General features: G+C 42.8%; 1 protein-coding gene across 6 annotated transcripts in view; it reads left to right on the forward strand.

The window, feature by feature from the left end:
• The window catches only part of PTPRO (protein tyrosine phosphatase receptor type O), a 922,864-nt gene that overhangs the window by 755,798 nt on the left and 139,923 nt on the right, over positions 1 to 27,143 (forward strand). For 4 of the 6 annotated variants that reach the window (XM_085652640.1, XM_085652636.1, XM_085652638.1 and 1 more), the window contains exons 15-16: positions 1,326 to 1,446; positions 9,856 to 9,924. In XM_085652640.1, the coding sequence (XP_085508766.1) occupies positions 1,326 to 1,446; positions 9,856 to 9,924 (190 nt within the window). The remainder of the gene's footprint in view (positions 1 to 1,325; positions 1,447 to 9,855; positions 9,925 to 27,143) is intronic. The other 2 variants (XM_085652641.1, XM_085652637.1) reach the window with 1 other exon arrangement.

The following is a 27,143-nucleotide window of genomic DNA, read 5'->3' on the forward strand; positions in this document are numbered from 1 at the left end:
TGTGGGTGAGCTACAGGGACACAACAAGCTTCAGAAGCCTCTCGAATATGCCCTGCTGACCTGCTACATCTGGACCACCCCAGACATAAACTGTGCCTACTGGCTTCTTCTGGGGTGTTTCTTGATCCTCAAGAGGTGCCCTGGGCACCCTGGCATCAGTGGAAGCACCCCCTGCTAGAAAAGGTGGAAATTCTTAAGTTTCGGATCCTCGCAACCATGAATAGGCCAGTTGGTGTCAAGACTCTGCCGCCTGTGACGACCACCAATACGAAGTTCAGTTGAAACTTGCTCATCGTGAGATCAGCACTTAACACTACAGCAACAATAGCCCACGACGACTGCCAACGTGAAGCTACAGCACTGACCATCAACAACGCTGTACCTGCTCTTCGTTCTACAGCGATGATCATCTGCAACGCTCATTCTCCTCTTTCCCCCACTTCCAATGCAAACGGAAAATCAGCACTGGACTTAGAAAGCATATTTTCAGCAGGACTTAGCTGGTCCCTATATCAAATCAGTGTTCCATTGTGGTCAGCCTGAACTTGTGACTTTCCCTTGGTCTAGGATGACCTTGATTTGGTGCTTTGTGCTTTTAGGCACTATTTTCCCTAGACATTTTTTGAATTGAATATCTCTGGTTCTACTAATTGGATTTTTGTTTTTCTGGTATAATTTTATTTATTGAAACTTACTTTATTTCCTAAATTGGTTTGGTGTTTTCCTTGTGTTGTATTTTCACCTTATTACTGCTTGTGTGCTACATACATACTTCACACATTGCCTCTAAGTTAAGTCTGACTGCTTTGTGCCAAACTACCAGAGGGTTGAGCACAGGTTAATGTAGTGACTTTTGTAGATGAACATAATAAGGATTGTGGTAGTTGCCTGAAAGTGGCTTTCACCTCTCTCAACCAATAACCCAATTTCTTACACAAACTGTCCTCAAAAATTGTTTTTCAGAATTGATTGAATGCAATTTTACATAACAAATATACATAAATTAACACGCATGTTCTAGAAGGCAAGTAGGATATTGTCATTTTTAAGCGCAGTCATCAACATCCATCTAGACATGGGGCTACACACTAGATGTGATATGTATTTCACATATGTTCCATTGTATTTCATGTTCTACTAAATTGATATCTTGCAAAGGCAAATGTAGTAACTTATTTCATATTTAAATACTGTTCATTGTCTTAAAATAATGCAGACATGTAAAGCGGCATTAATTTGTAATAATAATAGTACAATTTGCAACTGAAACATCTTGAATGTACTCTTTCGCTGCTATGTAAATTAACCTTCTTTGTTTTGCCTAGTTGCAGAGATGAATCCTAATGTGGTCGTCATATCTGTGCTGGCCATTCTAAGCATTCTATTGATTGGTTTGCTGCTCATAACGCTAATAGTACTCCGACGGAAGCATCTGCAAATGGCCAGGTAAGTGAAATGCTAATTTTTTACCATTTACAATTTTTTTATAGCAAGGAAAAAATGTAACCTAGTGAAATATTGTTTCCCATCTTGATTCAGGATTGATGAAGATCTTGAGAGACATTTTATTTTAGTTCACTAGATACCAGGCAGATCTGATTGGTTAGCTGATTGATTGGGTGATGGATATCATATATGCAGAATGCTGTGCAATGGTAAAGAGATCTCCAGGTGATAATGTATTTGGTAACCTCAACCACATAGCAATTGGGACAGCAAGTGATTTCAGAAACTACTTAGCACAGTGTTTTCCAAACAGAGGGTGGGTCGTGGGAAGATTTTTGGTGGGCTGTGAAAGTCTTAGAAATATATAAAGATGCATTAAAATTCTGTATGTATCATGTCACATTTGCTGAGCTTCAATAACAGAGGTCAAATGTCAGACTATGGGATCGATCACGATGTCGGGCGGAATTGCTTCCGCCAGACACTGTTGCGTATACGGGACGGACCGACCACCTAGTTTGGATGTATTACGGCCATAAACCGGCCGCACTACATGCTCCCATAGGGAAATGGGAGGTGGTGTTAATCCCTCAAGGTGCCTGCCACGGGGTGCAGGCACCCAACCGGAGGCAGTGCACTCAAGGGAGCCTTGCTAGGGGCCCCCAAACACACTTCCCGACAGTGTTTCCATGTCGGAAAGGCGGGCATGGCAACCCTGCCGTAAACCATGCATCGTAATCCCAAGAGCGGAAAGACCGCCCTTTGGGATTACAGGCCCGCCTCCGACTGGCTGACGGGCTCCTTGAGCCCATCGGAGGGCAACCAGAATGATCAGCTGGTTTCAATTCTGACTAACTGATTGATAATCAGCCGGTCGAAATTTATACCAACGATGGCGTTCGGAAAGCCTCGGAGGCTTTCTGACTGCCATCGTAATAAGCCTCCATGTCTACTGACATATAACTGCTTTTTTGTAAATGGGGATTGGTGTTTACAAACTCCTCTCAGTTTGTAGTCAGAGAAAGAAAACTAAAGTGAATTATGTGACTATCTTGCTGGGGTACAGAGTGTGTGAAAGGACAGGCTGTAGGATGTCATTTTTTGTAATACACAGCAAAACGTAAATTAACTGTACACATTTAGCAGTTTACAAAGCAAAAATTAAGCACATTTTCTTGTAATTCTGAAGTGTGATGGAAACTATTTTTTTTAACAGGACCAAAAAAGATCAAGACACTTTCACTTAGTCATACACACATTATAAATATTCAATTACACCCAATTTCCACATATTGTCATTTGTATACATTATAGTTTTATTAGTAAAACTGTACGTGTATGCAACTTTAGTGGCTCTCTGTACGCGACAGTGCGCTACCTCATGATGCTTTAGTTACATTAAAAAATTGCCCACATCTTGGCCATTAAAGTAAGTGGGCCGGGAAAGTTTGTCATGCTACAAAGTGAATTGTGATTTTAAACAGCTTGGGAAGCAAGGACATAGAGACTCCAGGTTTACACTACTTTAGGGGCATTCCACACTTTACACACCATTCCACAAATAAGCTGCTCTTTTGGTTCTAATTCATATTTTCGAATGTATAGTAATCAGCTCAACACAGTGCTCATGTTTATTCAGAAAATAGATCAAAACTGACATTAACTTGACAGAAAATCACCAAAACTTTGCAATGAATACCACAGGCTGGCTGCACTTTTAGGCATCTCCTATCCAATGCGTATTTCCTATACCCTGATGCCCAACTCCTTCCAATTGAGCTGTTCACCACAACAATAGCTCAACATTATATCAATTTCTGCAAATCCATCCCCACGTATCACCCTTGCTGGTATTATCCATCAGACGTTACCCTCAATTTAAATTCAGTTATAAACATGGAACGATGATGTAGCTGAAAGGTATAATGGTGGCACAGTATAAAACACCAATAATAAATGTATAAATAAACAGATGTCGTCTTGTGGCAGCATTCAGTGGCACGTCACTTCAATTTAAAATGTATTCTGATGATCACATGCAGCCAGGAGAATGCTGGGTAAGCATATTCGTTTCTCTTGAATCTCTCTATGAGGCTAATAGGCATTGCATTTTAGTCTCTCTTTAGTTTGAGATTAGACCCACTGGTAAGGCCCTATCAAGGGTATAACTCTTTTCCATTTTCGAATTTAGAACTGCTCCTTCAACTACATCTAGTATAATGGGGTAACCCAGTACCCCTCAGAACCTGGGTGTGGAGAATGTGGAGTAATGTTGGCTCTGTCGGGTACAAAATTACTTTCTTACTTAATGAAAGATAGACAATAGAAGGATTAACTAATGCGAAGGCTCCTGATGGAGATCCGAGAGGATCTTCTTGCCACATTGTGGGCTATGGCCTTCTTCATAGCTGATGCATAGTCCTTTATTTCAGCGGCAATCCAACAGTGCCGCCCCCTGATGTGATTCATCACAATCATAGACCTGCTAAATAATCCTTGGTATTTACTCATACCATCAGGAGCCTTCTCATCAGATGATCCTTTCTAGAATGCAACCCACGGTGGATCATTCTTTGAAGACCTTCAAGTTTTTCATTACCTCTATTCCGGTAGGTTCTTTGTTCACCTACCCGGCTGGTCCTTTTCCATATATCAAACACAACAACCTATTTCTAAAACCTCCTTTTTCAATTGTGCAGGCTGTCCTTTTGTTCCTTTCATCCTGAGGAAGACACTCCGTGACTACCAGCAATTCATGCACACACTTTTGGATCGAAACGTCGACGCACTTGTCACAATCCTGACCCTATTCTCTCCGCTCCACGTGAAAGGCAAATTAAAGTCCCAAGCAGATCGGAGATTCATGTATCTTGGGATGGATGACCTTTGAATGACCATTTTTAACCATTTATACAGCACTGTATATATCTTACTCACAACTAGCACTTTTCTTTTTTGCACCTTTGTCACTCTGTCACTTGCGTCATTCTGAATAATTGTTTTGTTTATTGCTCGTGACAGCCTTTCAGTGTTATTTCTACACCATAAAATGTAAAAAAGAAAAAAGTGATTAATCTTTCAATACATTCTTTTGATATATTCATGATTGGTGTGTTCTTTTGTTCTTCTCTTCTCCATTGACTGTTATTGCACTAATGTTTGAGTCATTGTTTTTTCTCTATTATCTATTATTCATTAAGTGAGAAAGTAAGTTTTACCCGACAGAACCAACATTACTCCACATGCTCCTTCAACTAGGTAGGGGCGTTTCTTGGTCAGAAACATTAGGGGTGGGTAGGTGGGGGGGTGGGAAGGTGACCTTCAGATTTTCCAACAATCACACTGGCATTTCGAGTTAAAATACAATAATACAACAAGTGGGCCTGAGGGGAGCTTAAGGGGCAGTGGTAACAGAGAGGAATGTTGGTTGTTAGGGGTAGGAAGTGGTAGGAAACATAGGGCCTTATTTATGAGGCTTTGCAACACTTTTGCGCTGCCATTGCATCACTTTTTGTGACACAGCGGAACCATGCACCATGATGTGCCCTATTTACAAAGTGACGCATCTAAGCAGATGAGCCACTTTGTAAGCCCCTGGGCTACATTATACCTGCATCAGGTATAATGTATGCAGGGTGGGCGATCCCACGCAAAAAGTCTCATTGAAGTGGCACAGTGAAATATATCAGATTTCACTGCACCACTTCTAGTATGCCACTGGGTCAAAACCTTACGCCTGCCTCACAGAAGGCGTAAGACTGATGCGCCCCCTTTCACAAGGGGCTTGCCCCATGTGAAAGGACACATTGCTGGAATTGCTCCTGTTTTCAGACACACCACCGCAATGCATCCCTTTTGCACCTACAGATACGTCAGAAATACTGACGTATCTGTAACTCCTTGCGACATGGAGCACCGGACACTAAATAGGGTGCATCCATTGTGTCTCAAGGAGGGTGCAGTGAAAACTGTTGAATCGCTGCTTTCACACAGTGATGCGACAGTTTTCATAAATGAGGCCTATAATATTTTGAAAAACAACCAACAGTGTATGTTTCATCCGTGTATATAACTCAACATATCCGACTAAGAGCTTCTGTACCCAACAACTTTACTTCAAAATACTTTTATTAGGGGGGAGTAACACCCCAAACACCCCTTTGAAGCTACGCAGCTGCAACTAGATCTCTGTGTTTAATTGAAATCAGGGAGGATAATTTCATAAGAAAAGAACATTGAAAGAGAAATTATTTTTGAGATGAACAATATTTTTCTTGCTGGCTGAACTCTAAGTGCTGTTAAAACCCAGTTTTTTATTTAATAAAAACATACAGTTTTGTCTCCCATTAAAATGGGAGTTCTTCGTTTCCATCCAAACTATATTACATCAGGTTTATCAGCACTTAACTGAAGCTGACTTGATGCTATCAAGCAGGTTAAGGCTTTCAGTCACTAGCCAACGAATTCAAAGCTTCAGTTTTGTAAGACACTATCAAGAGCTGAGTGTCATATACATATACCTATATATTGTCTGATAAACTAATCCCAAGCCTTAATAGAGTAACTAGATAATTATTGGAAATTATGCATTGAATGAAGAGCCCTAGGGAATCTCCCAGGGCAACTTAGTCAGTAGAGAGGTGAACACCCCTAACTTCACATTCTGAGGTTATTACAGAACTATGCATATGGGTACTCATGGCCACTACCACCTGGACCAACCTGTCTAAAAATAACAAGGTCAATGGGCACAGGCAGCTCAAGAGGTCTAGGACTTCCACATAACTGATATCAATGACCTTCAACAATTGTACCAAGTATTCACTGATGCTGTTACTGTCAAAAAGCCCTCTCTGAAAAAATATTTACTAGCATGAAAGCACTCATCAGTCCCAAAAATTCTTCCACCTGGTTGACCACCATCTTGTCTCTCTTGATGATGGATTAAACCCAGATCAGTTGACTGGGGTGAGTGTTTGATTTGCTCAAGCACTCCGTCCATCATCCCCTTTGGTATTGCTTTGTTCGCTCTAAGTTGGCAGGGTATGCCCAGACATGGGTCCCTTGCTCACTTTGCCGCTGAATTCAAGATAGCCTGGCTGATGAGGGTCATGAACCCGAAACTGGTCCCAGGATGCTTGTTTCCGGTCCAGGGAAGACATGGCTTGGCAGTTTGGGCTGGACTGTTCCCATGAGGGACAGGGTCAGACTGATTTGCATATGGCCATGTCTGAACTGGGGTGGTGGAGTGAGCTAAAGAATGATGATGGATTAAACCCAGATCAGTTGACTGGGGGTGAGTGTTTGATTTGCTCAAGCGCTCCGTCCATCATCCCCTTTGGTATTGCTTTGTTCGCCCTAAGTTGGCAGGGTATGCTCAGACGTGGGTCCCTTGCTCACTTTGCCACTGGATTCAAGATAGCCTGGCTGATGAGGGTCATGAACCCGAAACCGGTCCCAGGATGCTTGTTTCCGGTCCAGGGAAGACATGGCTTGGCAGTTCAGGCTGGACTGTTCCCATGGGGCACTGGGTTAGACTGATTTGCATATGGCCATGTCTAAACTGGGGTGGTGGAGTGAGCTAAAGAATGATGATGGATTAAACCCAGATCAGTTGACAGGGGTGAGTGTTTGATTTGCTCAAGCGCTCCGTCCATCATCCCCTTTGGTATCGCTTTGTTTGCCCTAAATTGGTAGGGTATGCCCAGACGTGGGTCCCTTGCTCACTTTGCCACTGGATTCAAGATAGCCTGGCTGATGAGGGTTATGAACCCGAAACCGGTCCCAGGAAACTTGTTTCCGGTCCAGGGAAGACATGGCTTGGCAGTTCGGGCTGGACTGTTCCCATGAGGCACAGGGTCAGACTGATTTGTATATGGCCATGTCTGAACTGGGGTGGTGGAGTGAGCTAAAGAATGATGATGGATTAAACCCAGATCAGTTGACTGGGGGTGAGTGTTTGATTTGCTCAAGCGCTCCGTCCATCATCCCCTTTGGTATCGCTTTGTTCGCCCTAAGTTGGCAGGGTATGCCCAGACGTGGGTCCCTTGCTCACTTTGCCACTGGATTCAAGATAGCCTGGCTGATGAGGGTTATGAACCCGAAACTGGTCCCAGGATGCTTGTTTCCGGTCCAGGGAAGACATGGCTTGGCAGTTCGGGCTGGACTGTTCCCATGAGGCACAGGGTCAGACTGATTTGCATATGGCCATGTCTGAACAGGGGTGGTGGAGTAAGCTAAAGAATGATGATGGATTAAACCCAGATCAGTTGACTGGGGGAGAGTGTTTGATTTGTTCAAGCGCTCCGTCCAACATCCCCTTTGGTATCGCTTTGTTCGTCCTTAATTGGCAGGGTATGCCCAGACATGGGTCCCTTGCTCACTTTGCCACTGGATTCAAGATAGCCTGGCTGATGAGGGTTATGAACCCGAAACCCGTCCCAGGATGCTTGTTCCCAGTCCAGGGAAGACATGGTTTGGCAGTTCGGGATGGACTGTTCCCATGAGGCACAGGGTCAGAATGATTTGCGTATGGCCATGTCTGAACTGGGGTGGTGGAGTGAGCTAAAGAATGACGATGGATTAAACCCAGATCAGTTGACTGGGGGTGAGTGTTTGATTTGTTCAAGTGCTCCGTCCATCATCCCCTTTGGTATCGTCCAATACTATACAGCAAGATTTTAAATTTAAAATAGAACCTGTTCAATCACTTTCCCACATGCCTTTATGTGAAATGACAATTCCTACTATTCTATTGATTTCAGAATTTATTCCTCAAGGATGCCATTTGTAGCAATGAAATGAAAAAGGGATTTATCAAACATACTACTGCCCGAAGGCATCTAGGCACAGGCCTTAGATAGGTAAGATGTGTAAAGAAGGAGAAATAGAATTAAAGGTTAAATAACCATGTTCTAAGTGCCTTCTTGAGAGCTAGCAGATTGGTGGCCCCTTTCAATGTGCAATGAGGGAGAATTCTGCAATCTGGTAGTGCTTACAACAAAGCCTCTGCCACCCCAGTTTGCTTTCTTCAATTTAGGCACCATGGTATTGAGTTCTGCCGTGGACCAGAGTAGTCTGGGTGGTATATACCATTGAAAGCAGTTCCTGAGATAATCAGGGCCATTGCCCTGAAGGGATTTGAAGGCAATCCACAATGCTTTAAAATCTATAAGCATTTTAACTGGAAGCCAGTGTAGGGGACTGAGTGCAAAAGACGCAGATGTATATTTAGGAATGCCTAGAAGAAGGCGAGCGGCCATATTCTGAACAATCTGGAGTTTAGGCAAGGATTTCTTCCCGATATTTATGAACAGGGCATTGCAATATTCAATCCGATAAAAGTACCATGGCAGTCATCACCATTTTTTGAAGCTCAGGGGGAATAAAGGTGAATATTTTTCTAAGGAATTTTAAGGTGGAAAAAGAGGCCGATGTGACATCTTTGACCTGTCCCTCAAAGGATAGGTTGCTGTCAAGGACAACTGCATGATTCCTTGCTTTGTCAACTGGGGTAGGTACATTTCCCAATTCCTGTGGCCACCAAATAGGGGACCAGAAAGTAGTTTTCCTTCCAAACAGTATGACCTCTGTTTTGCTAGAGTTGAGCTTTAAACAATTTAAGGTCATCCATTTTCCCACTTCCTGCATACAGTCCTGGAAACAGAGAGCAGTTTCATCAGGGATGCTGGCTACCGATATCACTATCTGTGTATCATCGCCGTAAGATACCTCAGTGAATACATGGGATTTAATCAGTCTAGCCAGCGGAGCCACATAAAAACTAAAAAGTGTGGGACTCAGTGACCACCCTTGTGGTACGCCACATTGTAAGGAAAAGGTCGGGGAGCAATAATCTTCCAGAGCCACAAACTGTTCACGATTCTCACAACAGGAGGTAGGTAGCAATAAAGCGAGACACTTTATCCCTATAGTTGCGAGACGATCCAAAAGTATGTTATGAATTACTGTGTTGAACGCTGTGGATAGGTCCAAATGGACTAATGCCACACTGCCTCTAGCATCGACCATTCGTCTCACTTGTTCTGAGACTGTGATGAAGGTCAATTCGGCGCTGTGTTGGCCTCTGAAGCTGAACTGCGTTGAGTCGAGTAGTTCATTAGTTTCAAGCAAAGCTGAAATGTGTGTGTACATACGCAATCTCCTTTCAGTTTTTTGCTTGATGTATTTAATAGTGTGGCACATGTGATCATCTTTGAGTCTCCCATTCCTGCCCCACTGCAGCTACGCCTTGTAGATTACTTAGGCTAGTGTGCCACTTTGGAATTGTGTTTTACCTAACCTAAAAAAACCTGATTAAATCACAATTTTCATAAACACTGTATTGTACTGAATTTTGAAGTTCTTATTTAAATATATATTCTTTTTTTATCTGCTCCTTTTCTACAGGGAATGTGGGGCTGGAACATTTGTAAATTTTGCAACACTGGAAAGAGATGGGAAGCTTCCATATACGTGGTGAGTGTCCTAAAAAAGTCAGAAATAGCTTGTCACCGGAGTTTTGCTTAAAGATTATTGGATTCTGATTCAAACTGGTAATGCTTTAAAATACATTACTTGAAGTTTATTGCTCTGAGGGGGAAATCTCTTCCAAGTAAATAAAAGAGGCTGAGTATATGTTTTCAAACATGACACCCCCACCGGAATCTCCTACAGTAAAATGAAACACCACATTTAAATTAAAGTGGCATTTCCAATAACTTCTCACGGTGAGATATGGCCTGTACCTATAACACAAATTGCAAATGCATCTAATATTGCTTCTCGGCATTAAACATCTATGCTATTATAAATTCCCTTTGTGGCCATGATAATCCCACCAAAACCCATAAACGTTTAATGTCTAATTTTCAGTGTAGGTAAGCCCGATGATCTGTGGATTTATCTCAAATTCATATGCATGGCTGATTACCCTATTTCGAATTTGCAAGTCTCCACTTCTTCTGGGGATGAACATATACTGTATCTAATCTATTTACACGTAATGAGCAGCATTATATGTCAGGGCATGCTATCTGGTAACAGAGGAATATTGTTTGTTTGACACTATTACATTTCTTCCTAATGTACCATTATGCTTCCATTGGCAGAATATGGGCACTTGTATGAAAAGTGTTGTGGGATGAAACAAAATAGATAGAAAACATGATATGCTGTGTAAGCATTTTTAAAATGCCAAGTCTGAAATATGTTCCACTTGCTGGGATACTGTGTTGGGAGTGAGCATGTAAAGTATGGGGTTTTTACAAAATCTGGGGCTTTCATCAGGACTTACATCCCTTTTCTAGATTGCCTGTTGGGGACGTACCTTCTGCAAGGGTTCTGGAACAGCATTCACAAGTAGCCTACAGTAGGATTCTGCTTCTTGCAAAAAAATATAGCAAAATAGAAATTGTGAATCATGGACAAATTGTTCTCCCCATTATAAGAACTGTGCAAAAAATACACAAAAAAGATGAAAACAGCTCCTTGGGTTACTCCTGACATTTCACTTCCCTGACATCACAATCCACAATGTCACCAATGAAATACGTGGTGTTATCTTTGTTCTGGTGCAGTGTACACTAATTTCCTTTGTGAAGTGAGGGGGCATGCCTGCAAGATGACAGAAGAGGCATTCGATCAAAGATTTCTACCTGCACACATAATCCCCCTTTCAGTGCCAATAGGGTTATCCCCTGTTACAATGGTTGCAGTTTGCAATCCATTTATATGTTGAACCTGCCTGCAGCGGACATGGTGGCCTGAGTAAGTGGATGGAAAAAGTGATACTAACCGTGACCAGAGCCACTGAGGTTCAATTTGGGGGCATCTGATGCTGTTGTGGAGCTGGTGCCTGGGACAATGGTGACTTGTGGGCCTGGTGGTGGCATGGTCACCTAGAGTGCATGGGGTTAAAGGACATTCTGAATTGAGGAGGGCCTTTTGCCCCCTTCAATAGGCATACAGTGAGCCCCTGAGAATGGAGAGCAAAGGTAACAATTGCAATACTAATTGGCCTACTGAGCATTACAATGGATAGCCCACATCAACTCCTACAACACACGCTTAGCTAGAAAAAGCCACTGATAACAAACAGATGATGCTTAATTGGGGGACGGATGACATTTGACGTTCAGCATACCCATCCCTATAAGAAAATTTTTTATTTCCCGTTAGATTGCCTGTACACAACCTAGACAAATTCCTGTCCTAACACTAACTGCTGGGCAAGGTAGCGATTGCTGAATATCTTTGTAAAATCCTACCTACTAAAATACTAACATTGGAGTAGGTTAGGTAACCCATATGTATCCACAAATGGAGATTGCAGGCGACAGCATTGCAAGATTCTGTCATCTGACACACACTGAGGGACTCAATCATTTAATACAAGAAGAGAACAATGGCAGGTCGGAAGATAATTCAGAGATGTAGTAGGAAGCATTCAAGGTGGTGCTTAGAGGTTTGCGTATCAGAACATCGATAGGTATTCATTCAAAATTGGTAGGGAAGTGAGAGAGATTGAGCGTCCTCTGTTGTCCTTAGAAAGACAGGTTGTGGTTGAGTGTGACAGTGGGACTTCTCTCATACATGTGAAATTTCAGTATGAGACGTTCCTGTACAGACTGCAATGCCTGGGTTTTAGTGAATTCATGGCCATTCAACACTTAAAGAGAGGCAGGTCAGACAGAATCCTGACACACCTAGTAATGGTCGAAGTACAGCAAGTATCTATAACTGCCTTATGAGATGACAATGGGGAAGTGTATCATATACAGACTGACAATCATTATATGTTTGCTACATATTGCACAACAATTTACTCTTTTTCACCTGAACTACACAATGATCTATTGTTTGAATTCTTTGCTGGTCAGACTCTCTAAGGATCAGAAGTCAGAACTGAAAATTTATTTTATGACACAGGATGGTAGGAAGCAATTAGTCAATTGGTAGAAACCAATTGGTTTCATGATCAGAGGTAAATTTCCTGTTTCTATGTTGTCTTTATCGTTGCTAGTCCAAGTTTCTGGAGGTTTATGGCTCAGTGCAAGCAGCGAGTAGACTTCCTCCCACAACTCATACTACACATCCAAAATCAACAGGGCTTCCAATTCCCCTTGGGAAATATTGCAAATTGATAAATCTCTGACCAAGTCTAAACCAGACAGCTCACTACCAGAGCCTACTGTAGACCACTGTAATGACCTAGCATATTTCTTTCCCAAACAAATTGCAGACATCTACTCTTCCTTCCAAGATATTAAAAGGGAGCCTGATTCTTCTGTAAGTGGGGTAGCAGAAGGGAATTTGAGGATTTGTCTATCAACCTTTCCAGATATTACACCAGCCCAGATCCTCTTTCAGTGCTTTATAGCAAGGTGAAGTCAGGCTACCCTCTCGAGCCTGCCCTTTCTCATAACCGGGTACAAGGATCTGAATACATATTCACGGTCTTGCTGGACCTACTTAATCTGTCATTGGCAAGTGGTCTAGTTCTTCCGGCATGGAAAAACACAGTAGTAAAAACCCTCATCCGGGACGCCCGTCCGCGTCCCGGATTAGTCCAGGACGCTGCGTGGCGATTGTAAAACCAATAAGGTATGCCACATCTATTCAAAAATACAGCGGCTGGAGATAGGTAGCAGGGCAGACAGTGCCGTTGATGTTAACACCGAGATAGATGATAATGCTGCTGATCCGGGGTTTGACACAGGAAATAGGCGCATTAATATGCCTAGTTACCTGAACTGTGGGCTGATAAACTGCAGATCGCAAGTAAAGCATCATACTGAAATTGCGTTACTAATTGACGATATGAAGCTAGATGCCCTGTTTCTTACTGAAACCTGGATCTGATTGGAATCAGCTGTGGAGATTGGCCTCGCCTGCCCCGATAGATTCAAAATCATACATAAACCTAGGGAGGAGGGCATGGGAGGAGGGGTGGGACTGATTTTTAGGGAGGAACTCAAGTCAAGTCAAGTCAAAGATAGCTTTATTCGATTTCAGTTGTTAAAACCATAAAAGCACATAAAAATACATACATAAGAACACAATAATAAAAGATCAAAATACATCACAATCTGAGTACTTCATAATAGGGAAGACCTAAGTCAAGAAGGAAGCCAAAATTTAATTCATAGAGGATCTACATCGAATTGCAAATTTTAAAAATTTTGATACAGCACTAATGGTCAATTCATCTTCTAGTAGCAGCAGCTTTACATAAGCAGGTTTACACTGTCTCAGGCCCCAAATCTTAAGAAGGGGAATCAGAAATCTCTTTCTTCCCCAAGCATAATATTTACAAAATAAAACACAATGTATTGTTGTTTGCGTAGAAAGGTTATCACAGGGGCATTTCATTAAGCTGGACGACCAATCATTATTATCGGGGAAGGTTAACATCCTATAATAAGAACCAGTTCTAAGTCGAGCTAACAACATCCTAGTGTAACAGGAAAGCTCAGGAGATAGATAAAGCTGCATGCCAGATCCCTGAAATATTAGATGATGATGTAATACAGATGTCTTATTCCTGTCCTCAAGCCACCGTTTGGACTCCAGAAATTCAAGACAACATTTTTTAAAAGCCTTTCTGGAGATCGAGGATAGCGAGGATTGGGTATTAAAATATCCTACATACCCCATATTAGTCAGGAATTCCTTTATAAATGAGATCCATTTGATATCTTTCGATCTCTCTTATCTCATGCAGTCTAGCAGGATGGCTCTATTATAAGTAGTTGCCTCAGAGGTCCATATCTTATGCCATAGCAGTAACGGGCTAATTTTTATTAGATCCGATATGTAAACCAGATCGAGTTCTCTATGGCGAACGTATGTGGAGGTCGAAATGGGTACCGCTAAGAGATAGCACAGGAAAGAATTTTCTTTAGCTTGTATTTCCCGGCAATCCGTGGTACCCCAAATACCGGCCCCATAAATAGCGGTTGAGACGCATTTACACTTGTAAATCTCCAAAAGGATACGTACAGGCCTACCCCCCAATTTATTTGCAAATTGTTCAACTGCACCTAGAGCACGGGCAAAAGCAAGATTCCTTGTACTGACCGCTAATTTCCAAGTTCCCATTTTATTAAAAACAATCCCTAAATATGAAAAAGTACTTGTTAAGCCTATCTTAGACTTTTGAATAAAAATATCACAAGAAAGCTTTTTCTTTGATGAGCAGCACATGGTAAAAGTTTTCCCAATATTAATTTTTAAACCCCTAGAACGCATATAAGATGAAAAACTGGTTACCGCCTTTTGGAGGCCCGTTTGGGTTCTAGCCATGATGACCGCATCATCAGCATAAAGTAAAATGGGGACCGCCGCTCCATCAATTTGTGGGTAATCTACATCTAATTCCAATAAAAAGTCCGCCATGCCATTTATATATAAGTTAAAAAGAAAAGGTGCCGAAATGCAACCCTGGCGAACGCCTTTCATTATTGGGAGGAACTCAATTTCACTCTGTTACAGGTGGATAAGCTAGAGGGTATTGAACTGATGGGCTTTTCGCTTCAGGAAGCTAGAGGTAATCTCTTTACAGGACTGCTGTGTTACCGCCCTCCAGGGAGCAATGCCTCACAGTAACTCCTCCTGAACACCATTACTAATCTATCCTTATCACACTCTAATATGGTCATCCTGGGCGACTTCAATTGGTGGGAGAATGCCAGTATGAAGAACCAGCTGAGAGATCTGAAATACACATGTAAAAATCTCGGTCTCCAACAGTTAGTTATCTCCCCGACTCACCAGGGAGGACATATACTTGATCTCTTATTCGCAAACGAGTCAGAGGTGGAACTCTTAAACATTACCCCCCAAATTTGGACAGACCACTACCTCATCCATTTTAAAATGCGGTTAGCTGATTATCCTGTCCAAGCCAAAACCGCCGTGCTGTATCGGAAAGGTAGAAACTGGACTAAATTAGCAAGGATGGGTGCCCTCTTAATACCACCTACAGTGAGCCCTTTCTAGGCTTCCAGTATGGTAGAGGACAACTATAACATCTACCAGGAGTATTTCACTGTTGCTCTAGATGACCTAATCCCGTTGAAAAAAACTAAAAACCAGGAATAAAATTTCAGCGCCCTGGTATAATGAAGACCTGAGACAATTAAGATCACAATGTAAGAAGGCAGAAAGGATATGGAGGAAGGGGTATCTGGATAGGGATAAGGCTACTTTAAAGATAGCACTGAGCAGGTACAAGCTGCTTATTTTGGAAAGTAAGGCTAACTTTTATGCTCAGTCCATTGTACAAGCCCCAAACGGGATTAAGGAGCTTTTTAGAATTGCAAGAACAATATCAGCCCCATCATGTCTGGAGAACAAAGTAAAAGCCACACAAAAGTTGTGTGATGAGATCGCCACTCATTTTAAAGATAAAGTGGCTAAGATTGTTGACCTTCTTAAGGACAACGAAGCAGCTGCTCAGGACTTTGGTAAAGAGGTAACCAAGGGGTCCCCGGACCAGCAATATTCTCTGGTCACCTTCCCTACCATTACTGATCTTACCTTTGATACTGTGGCCTACAGTATCTCTTCCGGCTCACCCCTTGACTCCCTGCCCCAGAAAGTGTGGAAGTCATATGGCCACTTGACTTTCCCTTAGCTGCGTCAGATCTGCAACCAATCTCTGGAAGTAGGATCAGTTCCGGAGGGATGGAAGCAGGCGGTGGTGTCCCCTCTTATTAAAAAGCCTACCCTGGATCCAACTAACCCGGCTAACTTTCGGCCTATCTCCCTCCTTCCTTTTCCTATTAAAATCCTGGAAAAGGGTGTGAGCAGATCTCTCTCAGAATATCTGGAAGAGCATCACTTGCTAGATACGGACCAGTTCGGCTTCTGTCCCGGCCACGGGACGGAGTCGGCCCTGGTCACTATGATGGACAATATGCGAATGCGGGATGACACCGGGAGCACCGCTGTTCTGGTGCTCCTGGATATGTCCGCCGCATTCGACACAGTAAGTCATCTAATTCTGTTAGAGCGATTGGAGGAAATAGGGGTAAAGGGCCGAGCACTACAGTGGCTCCGCTCTTACCTGGCGGGGAGACAGCAGGTGGTAACTCTGGGGCCGTTTTCCTCTGGAAAATCCCCAGTAGCTTATGGGGTACCACAGGGCTCCAGCATCAGCCCCATTCTTTTTAACATATACTTACAACCACTATTCTCGATCATCAAGGCGTCTGGGGTTGAGCTAGTAAACTATGCAGATGATACGCAATTGGCATTTTCATTGGAAGGAAAACAGGCGGTCTCCCTAGAACAATTTCAAAATTGTATGAGTCTGACCACAGATTGGCTGCGGAGAAACTCCCTGCAGTTTAATGGAGAAAAAACGGAGGTATTGTACTACTCGCCGTTAAGGCAGATTCAACATCTGCCGGTGGAGTTCAGGCTTGCCCCGGATGAGGATCCACTGGCTCCAGCAAACACAATATGTAACCTCGGATTCCTGTTTGACAGTAATCTCCAATTGGACTCACAGGCAAGTAAGACAGCCAGCGTGTGTTTCGGGCTACTACGATTACTACGCCGGATTCTTCCGCTCTTGCCAGAAGACATGCGAGCCTTGATCGTAAGGAGCACGGTACTCAGTAGAATGGATTACTGTAACTCCCTGTATTTAGGGACCCCCCAGTATATCCTGCAGGGACTACAGAGAGTTCAGTCGGCGGCAGCGAAGCTGGCGCTAAATCGCAGGCGCGACTCCTCTTCCACTCAGGCGCTGCGAGAGCTCCACTGGCTGCCAGTCAGAGAAAGGGTCCTTTTTAAATCCCTTTGTCTGATCCATAAAGCAACACATGGGACGGGCCCGGTCCCTCTTCAGGAAAGATTTACGTGGTATCTCCCCCCGAGACAGTTGCGTTCCTCCAGCACTAACTTGCTGGCACAACCTAGATTCAAACGTGCCAGGATGGGTGGGAGGGCTTTTAGTGTGGTAGGTGCTCGGATGTGGAACGAGCTCCCACCGATGATCAGACAGTTGGACTCCTTAATGGAATTCTGAAAGAGCCTTAAGACCTGGCTTTTCCCTGCAGCCTGATTATCTCCGTCTTGGCCATTCTCCCAGCATAAGCGATAACTGTTTTGTCAGAGCACCAGTATACCCGTAGGGTGACAGCGCGCTATACAAGCTTCAATACAATATACAAGCTTCAATACAATACTATGTTTGGGGAGATATAGGCCCATTTCTTTACTACTTGGAGTTGGCAAGATATTGGAGAAACATGTTAACCAACACCTGTCTCTGTTCCTGGAATCCAATAGTATCCTGCATCCCACTCAGACAGGATTTTGACTACAGCACAATAGTGCAACAGTGCTTCTGGCAGTAGTTTAAGAGGTCAAGATGCTGCTGGATCCTGGAGGCTCCGCCGCCATCATACTCCAGGATCTTAGCACTGTGTTCGACACAGTAGATCACGGAATCCTTGCCCAGAGAACTACCAATGTCGGAATAGTAGACAGTGTTATAAAACACTTACGAGATTTCCCAGGGACAGGACTTTAAGGTGTTTGACAAAACATGTTATTCTGACATCTTCTCCGTGAAATGCAGAATGCCCCAAATATTACCACTTAGTGCCACGCTCTTTAATTTCTATATATGCCCTCTCACTTAGATCGTTCTAGCATTTGGAATGTCGATCACATCTTACGCAGGCAACACCCAATTAGTGTTCTCCAGCTCACCTGAGCACGGGCCAAATTCCCAACTACTTGGTCCATGACCAGCTGGATGGCCAGCTGCTGCCTTAAGCTTAATGGAGACAAAACAGAGGTCATGCTGTTGTGCAACAATCTGAACATCCAGCCTTTATCAGGCTGGCCTGATTGTTTAGGAATGGCCCCCTCCCCTAAAACCCCCATACAGAACTTGGGAGCGTGGCTCGGCAGCACCCTTTCAAAGGAATCTCAAGAGAGGAAACTCGGCCAGCTGCTATGGCCTTCTCAGAATGCTTCGGAAAATGTTAGATCTGCTTCCCTTTCTAGAAGGGCTGTTGTACAAGCTCCCAGTACTATTGAGCCTTGACTATGGAAACTCACTGTACCTGAGTGTACCACAATATGTAAGCAAAAGGCTACAAGTTATACAAAATGCGGTGCCACGCCTCTTGTTAAACATCCCAAGATACCAATCAGCTCAGAATGCTTCACTGGCTCCCAATTGAATAATGGGTGAAGTTTAAGGCTCAGTGTACTGCAGCTGTACATACCAGGGAGGACTCTGAGGTCAGCTAATGAGGGTTCCTCAAATGCACAGGATGAGATGCGGAGGCCGTTCTTTTTTCTATCTTGTTCCTAAACCATGGAACACCTTGACAAGTAGCCTATACCTGATGGACAATAAACTTACATTCAGGAAGTATCTGAAAACCTGGCCCTTTGGAATTTAGCCTCTCTGCCTATCAGGATGCTCCGGTGAGCATTTGATGTCAGCTAGTGTTAGTGGATGCCAGCACTAGGACACCTATGGCTAGTCATGCACTGTACACATCCCAATAGATAGAATAGAACTCGCAAGGCATAGTGATAGCACCAAAACTAGATCAGGATGGGCTGGCAGGCCCTCATGCAGGCCTTTATCCATGCTTAATGTTGTCTAAAAGACCTTTAGCAAAATGTAGACATGTAGACTTCTGTCTGAGCATGGCAAACTCGCCAAATCTCTGTAGGTTTGTATACATGATGAAGGCTGTACCAGTATCTGAATGGTCTCCTCTGTTACGTCACTAAATATCAAAAGGGGTTTGGCACTTTGAGGTATAATTATTTGTATCAGGCCTTCAAATGTATAACCTTCGGGCTAGAACGTATAAGCTGGGTAGGACTCCTCTATACCTACCCAACTGTCAGATCTGAAGAGAAGACATTGTCTCGAAGCAATGGGCAGTGGGAAGGGGCACTCGCCAGGGATGCCAGGTATCACCTTTGCCATTTGCCCTATTGGCAAAACCCCTGGCTTGCCAAACGGTTCAAGTAATCCATTGAAGTGGGCTCCCTATACTCACAAGTATCTGGGTGTTGGAGTATACCAGGGACACATGATTTACTGGAGGGCATCATGGGATAAGCATTTTTGGCACTGAGGTCAATGGTGAAAACTACAGCTATCACACAATGGTAGCATAGCCCTCTGCAAATTGGTTACATTGTCCCATTTACAGCACTATTTTGTGAATCTTCCTTTTGTGTGTTGTGGTTCATTACAGACCTACAGATATTATTGCTAAGTCTGACCGATAGATAGACACATAATGACATTTGCCGAAGTACAGCCGGTGCTAGTCAAGGGCGGTATGGGTTGGCTAGAATTTGAGTTCTATTATATTGTAGTGCAATTGCATTGGGCAGTTTGATGGATGGCGCCAGAGAGTCATGTCTTTAACAGGAGGGCACTGGAACTCACCCACTGGTGTAGGTGATATGGTGTGCATTGGGGACATGATCCCTCTCTCTAATCTAAAGCAAAGTACTGATGGAAGTGCTCCCTGAAGAGAATGAAATAGCAAATGGCTTAGGAACCAGATCTATCCTTGTGATCCCAGGGTTTAATAAGATAACATGCAGGATAAACATTGATGAATAGGCAGGAGCCAGACTGATGCAAGTGGGAGACCTCTGTATGTGGCAAATGTATGCGGAAAATAGAGACACATTTGTTTTTCACAGAGGTCAGTTCTAAGTGTATGATAGTGTTGTGAGAGCAAGAGGTCTTGAAAATTCCCACATCACATAACGTGCCTCCTAGGGAAGTAATGCCCCTCTACCAAGCTTTTCTTCTGTTTCAGTGTTTGCCACTGAGCAGGAGAGGTCAGAGGAAGACTGGACCAGTATATAGTACAATATTATCAGGTAGTGCCTGATTCAAATGTATTCAATTTAATTTTCTCTACTAGACTTACCTGCCCTTGAGAAAAGAGAAAAGAACACATGCAGGGCTTGACAATGGGTACCCCAGGTGTAAGCAGGTTGATGCTGGGCTCTTCTATGTGGTTTGAGAAAGCCAGTTCCTTCAAACATATTGAGAAGCCCACCCATACAAATACCAGATATGCTGATAATATTTCTGTGATGAGAGACTAGTTCGGCATCTGCCACCCATGGCAATGTAGGAAAGATGTGCAAGAATGAGGAAGGCAAGAAATGACTGATATTACTCCAAGTATTAGTAACAGTAAGTAATGTGTGTTAGCTGTATGCCCCTTTGTTTGTCGGCCACTTGCTCATGTAGTCCTCGAGTACTGATCATTGCAGTTTTAATACATATTTTAAATGCTTTATTCTTTTATCTTTAAGGAATTTATTCATTATTGTTTTACTACAATGTATTTGTATGTATTGCTTGTTTGTATCTTTTATGGCCCTGTGCCAAATAAATTTAAATTGACTGACTGACATCATAGATGTTATAGAAGGTTGTAAAATGATCCAGACAATAACTGCCATCACACACACTGACATAACTGTACAGCCGAGGGCTAGCCTTCTATATTATAGATAGATTGCGACTGACCTACCTGAAACCATCATTCACCCACTAGCAGTCTTAGAAACCACTATTATCCCCTGCACCAACCATTCAATTTTTCAATAGTTTATTGTTGTTTGCAATATGTACAGAAATCATATTTTATCTACTTATGTTGAAGATCATACTGGAAATCTTTTACGATGTTGCATCTTTATTAAATAATTACCTGAAATGGCATCAATAAGTATGGCATCTTGGAAATAATAAAAACTGCTAATAAAATCCATTGCTGAGTATTGTGGATTATTTGGAGAATTGGGTGAATCCATTAATAGCGGATTTCTTTAGATAAAAAGATTGGATTGTATTCACTGTTCTGGTGCCTTCCAGGGAATTTAACAGCTCCTATCCAAAGCAAATGGAAAACTGTATTGTATTCCTGTGGCTGGCTATCAAGATCATGACAGTTTAATATATTCACAACGAAAAATGTTGTTAGACCTAGCACTCTTGCCGTGGTATGCCCCCAAACCTTTTGCCTTTACTCCTGCTGTTTAGATGAATTCATTTTTGTTGGCCTTAGGTCTCTGTGCACTTTACTGCTGTTAACCAGTTCTAAATTGCTTGTGTTCTCTCTCCTTCAAACATGGTAACATTGGTTGACACCTAATTGGCACATTTAATTTACTTGTCAGTCCCTAGTAAATGCTATTATATGTTTCCAGGGCCTGTAAATCAAATGCTATTAGTGGGCCTGCAGCCCTCGATGTGTCACCCACTAAATTGGCCTTTTAAAACATGTCATAGGCCTGCTGCTGCAGCCTGCTGTTCAGTTTTAAACTGCTATTTCAACATAGAAAATAACCCTTCTGCCAGGCCTAAACCTTTCTTTTTAAAACTTATAAGTCACACCTAAGGTAGGCCCTAAAGACTTATAGGGCAGGGGGCATTGTATTTAAAATGTAGGACATTTGCACTTATGTTTTTTATGTCCTAGCAGTTAGAAAACTCCTAAAGCTGTTTTTCTCTGTTGTAAAGCCTATCTCTCCCATAAACTACTACTGGATTACCTTATTACGTTTAATGAGTGATAACTTTGGATTGGGAGCAGATAGAGATATGCTGTTTACACTGAAATTATTTGTAATTTAAACTACTCTTAGATGGTGAAGTGGGATTGTAAGTCACAATTCTAAAAATGCCAATTTAGAAAGTTGGGATTTTCTTCTCATAACCATTCGTGCCTTCTGCCAGTGTCCAGGGTAACGTGCCTGTAAATGGCTCTACTGTTGGAGTCTGTGTATTGCTTCCAGACAGTAACACAAAAGAGACTTAGGTGTGGACAGGATGGGCCAACCTGGCAGGAGGACTGGGAGGGTCTGTACTCAGCCCCACTTATATTTCAAAGGGCTTTGCCACCTGCACACACAAAGGGATCTGATACCAGGTCTGCCCTGTCTTTTGTACCCTCAGACAGATTGGAGCCTTGACAGCAGAAAGAAAAGACCTTTCCAGAACCAGAGGTGGGGGTAGTATAGGGAATCCACCCCATGCAATGGCTGAACCTCCTGAGCCACTGTTCAGAACACTACTGGACCTGTCAACATTACAGAAGAAGGACATCCCTGTTGCCATAGGCCTGCCCCTTAGCTGAGACCTGCCTTGCCCTCTGAGAATGAGGACTGCTTACCTTCATCCTAGGCTAACCTGAATAACTCCAGAGGTCAGTTGACTGACCTGTGTGAGATACAGGGACATACAAGTTCCAACGAGCTCCTTGCAAATGCCTAGCTAACCTGATGCACTGGACCTGCCTGAGACTTGCTGGCCTCTGTTGGAGAGAGTTCCTTATCCCAAAAAGGTGCCCCCCGATCCTGAAGTCTTAGCTGGTATCACTTTGGGAAACTCCGGAGAAGAAAAGGTGAAATCCTGTAGTTTGGGCTCTTCGCAACCACGAACGGGCCCCTTCTCACCAAGACTTTGCCATCCTTGATGACCGCCAATGTGAAGCTCTGGTCAGGCCTGCTCTTTGTGCAACAGCGACTGCCAGAGATGACCGGCAAAGTGAGATGTGCACTGCGTGCAACAACGATAGCTTTCATTGACTGCCACAAGAGCCTACGGCAATGATGGCCTGCGACACCATGCGCTACAAGGACGAGAGCCCATTCACCCAACCTGTTCTTTGCATTAGAGTGACGACCATCCACGATGCTTTTCCTGCACATCACCGCTTCCTCCACCGCAAATGTACTCTTCACGTGTGACGAAGGCAACTTCTTCAGTGGGATTAGCCTTGTCCCTGATTCGTGCTCCATCGCAGTCGACCTGAACTTATGAATTTCCCCCGGTCTTGTACGACCAGAAAACCGCGAGTGGCGCTTTGTGATTTTAAGTGCTATTTTCACTAAAAACTTTAAATTGCATATCTCTGGTTCTAACGATTGGATTTTTGTCATTCTGGCATAATTATATTTATATTGTGTTGTGTTTTCACTTTATTAGTGTTTGTGTGCTACATACATACTTTACGAATTGCCTTTAAGTTTAGACTAACTGCTTTGTGCCAATCTGCCAGACGGGTAAGCACAGTTTAATGTAGAGACTATTGTTGTTTACCCTGACAAGGATTGTGGTCGTTACCTGATTGGGGCCCCCTCAACCAATAAATCAATTTCTTACAAATATATTCAGTGTTGCAGGGAAGAAACTGTGATGGGCTCTGCAGGTGTTAGATTTTTTTGTATATGAAGCCAATATGTTTTGAAGGGTGTCTTTCATAGTAAATACATATTGTTTTGTAAACAGAAACCCAAGAGGAAGCTCACAATTCTAACGTAAATCAGTTTAATATTGAAACAAAAAATGAAGCATAAACAGTATCGACTTAAGCTTATTGTACAAGGTATTCAATTCTCAGGAACCCTTCTTGTTCAGGAGTTACAAGAAAAACAGACCTCTAAGGGGAGCATTTCTATGCACATGATGCAATGGCTTCAAAAGTAGGGACTACCAGTCCCACTAGAAAAGTGCTAAGGTCCCACTCGGAAGTGCAATATTTAACAAGAGGATAAACACATGAAAGGTCTTCAAAAGCATTTTGAGTGACTGCATTAGCCAGAAAGAAATGTGTTCTTGAAGATGAAAACAGAGAGATAGCCTACCTTAACCAATTATTGTTAGAGCAGGATAACTCTTAGCTATTCCAAGAAGACGTTTAATTATTGTGACATGCCTTAGGAAGTATTGAAGGAGTCTAGAATTACATCTGACCTTTCCATTTTACTAAAAGTATACTTATTTGATCTGCTTACTTATAGGGGCTTTCATCCAGCTCTCTTCATCCATTAGTCTGTGTTGTATCATCCATGTTTTTCTTCCACCCACTACATCATACAGCATGGGACAGGGAGACAGTCCACTTCAGCTGCTGGATAGGTTTACCGTGAGTAACGGCATTCTGCTCTTTCACAAGGAGTACAGCCACACAAAGTAGTTCCCTGCCAGTGCCAGGGAGTACTAAAGCATTGCATGTTTTGTGAGCCAAAACATATTTTTGTGTTTAGCCAATGTTTTTTTTTTAATTGCCCTGGTTCTAGCAGCTTCACCAGCATTAGGTTATGCAAAAACCATGACAAAAGGAAACAAGCACTGACAAAGCCAAGATGCAGGCAGTTAACACAAGACCTATTGGCTTTGCCAGTGCTTCTTTATTGACTGATTATGATAATTCAACTACAAACATGGGAAATGTAGCAGTCAGAAGAGAGAGATCTACTCGGAGCGAATGGAAGAGAAAAGGCTACACACAAGGCCTACATAGCTCTGTTCCATTCCTTCCACGAGTAACAGTTTTGCAGCTATCCCTATTCCAGGATCCCAACTGATTGTGAGCTCTTCTGAAGTTAAGCATAGTTTCAGAGTCTTCACCTGTCAAGAAAGTTATTTTGCATTCGGCTGGTTTGGTGACACCCATTTCAGATCTCATTGAACTATTTTATTTCACTGTTTCCTAAATTGGAAATAAATGAGAAGCTTGTGAGGATGGATGTATGAAGGAACTACACATTCAGTTGTAACACGTGCCGTTGCAATGCAAATGCCATTACCATGCATAACCTTCACCCCGCATGCCTTTACAACACATATGCCTTTACTACTCATTACTTTACAATGAATTGCGTTGTAAAAGCATGAATGGTAAGAACATATGGGTGATCCAGGTTTTACAAGCAATTATAAGTATTTTACAGGTAAGTTCAAACCCTTTCTATATATAGATAAAGGGTTTATATTTTCCTGTAAAATACTTACATTTTCGTGATACAAGCATATGCCATCTAAACAAATGTACAGGTAGGTACAAATAAATACATGTTTTGTATATATATATATATAGAGAGATAGATAGATAGATAGACAGACAGACAGACAGACAGACAGACAGACAGACAGACAGACAGACAGACAGATAGATAGATAGATAGATAGATAGATAGATAGATAGATAGACAGACAGACAGACAGACAGACAGACAGACAGACAGACAGACAGACAGACAGACAGACAGACAGACAGACAGACAGACAGACAGACAGACAGACAGATAGATAGATAGATAGATAGATAGATAGATAGATAGATAGATAGATAGATAGATAGATAGATAGATATAGATATCTATATCTATATATAGATATATATATATTACCTACTGGCAGTCGCCAGTAGGTAGTTATAGTTAGGACCTAGTTACTATAGGAAAATGGCAACATTCTATTCGCAATAACTTTGGCGCCAATTGATGAATCTTCGCGAAATTTTCAAAACTAATTCTTTGTTGAGATCAGCTTCTTTGTTGAAAGTTTGGGGGTGATTCGTCAAGGGGGGCCGAGATAAAAGGGGGGTCCCAAAACGTGGTTTCTCAATGTTAATTTCCATAGGAAACATTAGACAAGGCTACAGGTCGAATGGGTGAATGGAATTACTCCAAATTTAGCAGGGAGAAGGGTCTTGGTCTAGAAAGCATGCTTGTGTTTATTTGGTGTAAATTCATTCAGTAGTTTTTGAGACATATCAAAATCTACAGATATCGATATTTGGGAATTCTGCCATCTGATTGGCTGAGGCGTTACGAGCACGAGCTTGTTGCTGATTGGCTGCAAGCGGTGCGAGCGGTTGCAACTAGGAAGTGTTGGCTGCCATTTTGTGAGTCCGTTGAAGTGAATAAGGTGAAAAAAGGGGGAAAGAAGTGGGAAATAGGAGGGTAGGAGCACTGTAACCTCTGTGGGGTGTTTAGGGTGTGCTATAGAAGGGGTGCGAAGCAAAGTATTTACCCCTACCGGTGTGTAAGTGGTGGGCTACGGAAATTAAGTGAGGTATTGGGTAGAGTCTGATGCGGGTAAGGTGAGCTGGTGCGGGACTCGGGGATTAAAGCGTGAGACCAAATTGTGTGAAGTCATGTGCCGTGGCCGCTGCATTACAGTTGTGGAAGTAGTGTCCGGATGTGTTTATAACTACTAGGACGAACTACTGACCCGTACTGGTATGAAAGTCCTGAGGTACGGAATATATGTGAGGTATTGTCTAGAGTCTCATGTTGCTAAGCTGAGCTGCTGCCGGAGTCGCGGATTAAAGCGTGAGCCCAAACTGTGTGACATATGCGGTGAAGTCATGTGCTCTGGTCACTGTGCCACATCTGTGCAAGTAGTGTCAGCATGTAGTTATAGGTACTTGGATGAACTTTTGTTTAGAACATTGTAGTTTGTGTATGGTGCTTAGGTGGTGTTGTATAGGGAGTGCGAAGGTAAATCAATATGGTATTTGTAGAGCGCAAACTACTCACCCCTATGGGTGAGTAGAGCTGGGGATCAAAGCGAGAGGTCTGTGCTGCAAAGTGAGATGGTCTGGCCGCTGCACCACAGCTGTGTGGAGAATAAATTTGGGCGAGGGTGCGGGAGTTGGCGTTATCTGGCCCTAAAATAGCGGGCCTAAGTTGTAAGTTAAAGGGTGGCTCTAAAAAGAGCCCTTCTGTTCATTAGTTGGAGCTGCATATAAGTGCGGATGCACAGCTTCAAGTTATTCAGGAAAACTCGGTTTCCCTGATCTGTGAAGTGTACTCCATCACTTCTGTATATATCCGCCATATCAAAACGTATGTTGTTGTTGTATATGGACCCCATTTTG

The sequence above is a fragment of the Triturus cristatus genome, chromosome 4_1 (genome assembly GCF_964204655.1).
Source record: "Triturus cristatus chromosome 4_1, aTriCri1.1, whole genome shotgun sequence".
Lineage (NCBI taxonomy): Eukaryota > Metazoa > Chordata > Amphibia > Caudata > Salamandridae > Triturus > Triturus cristatus.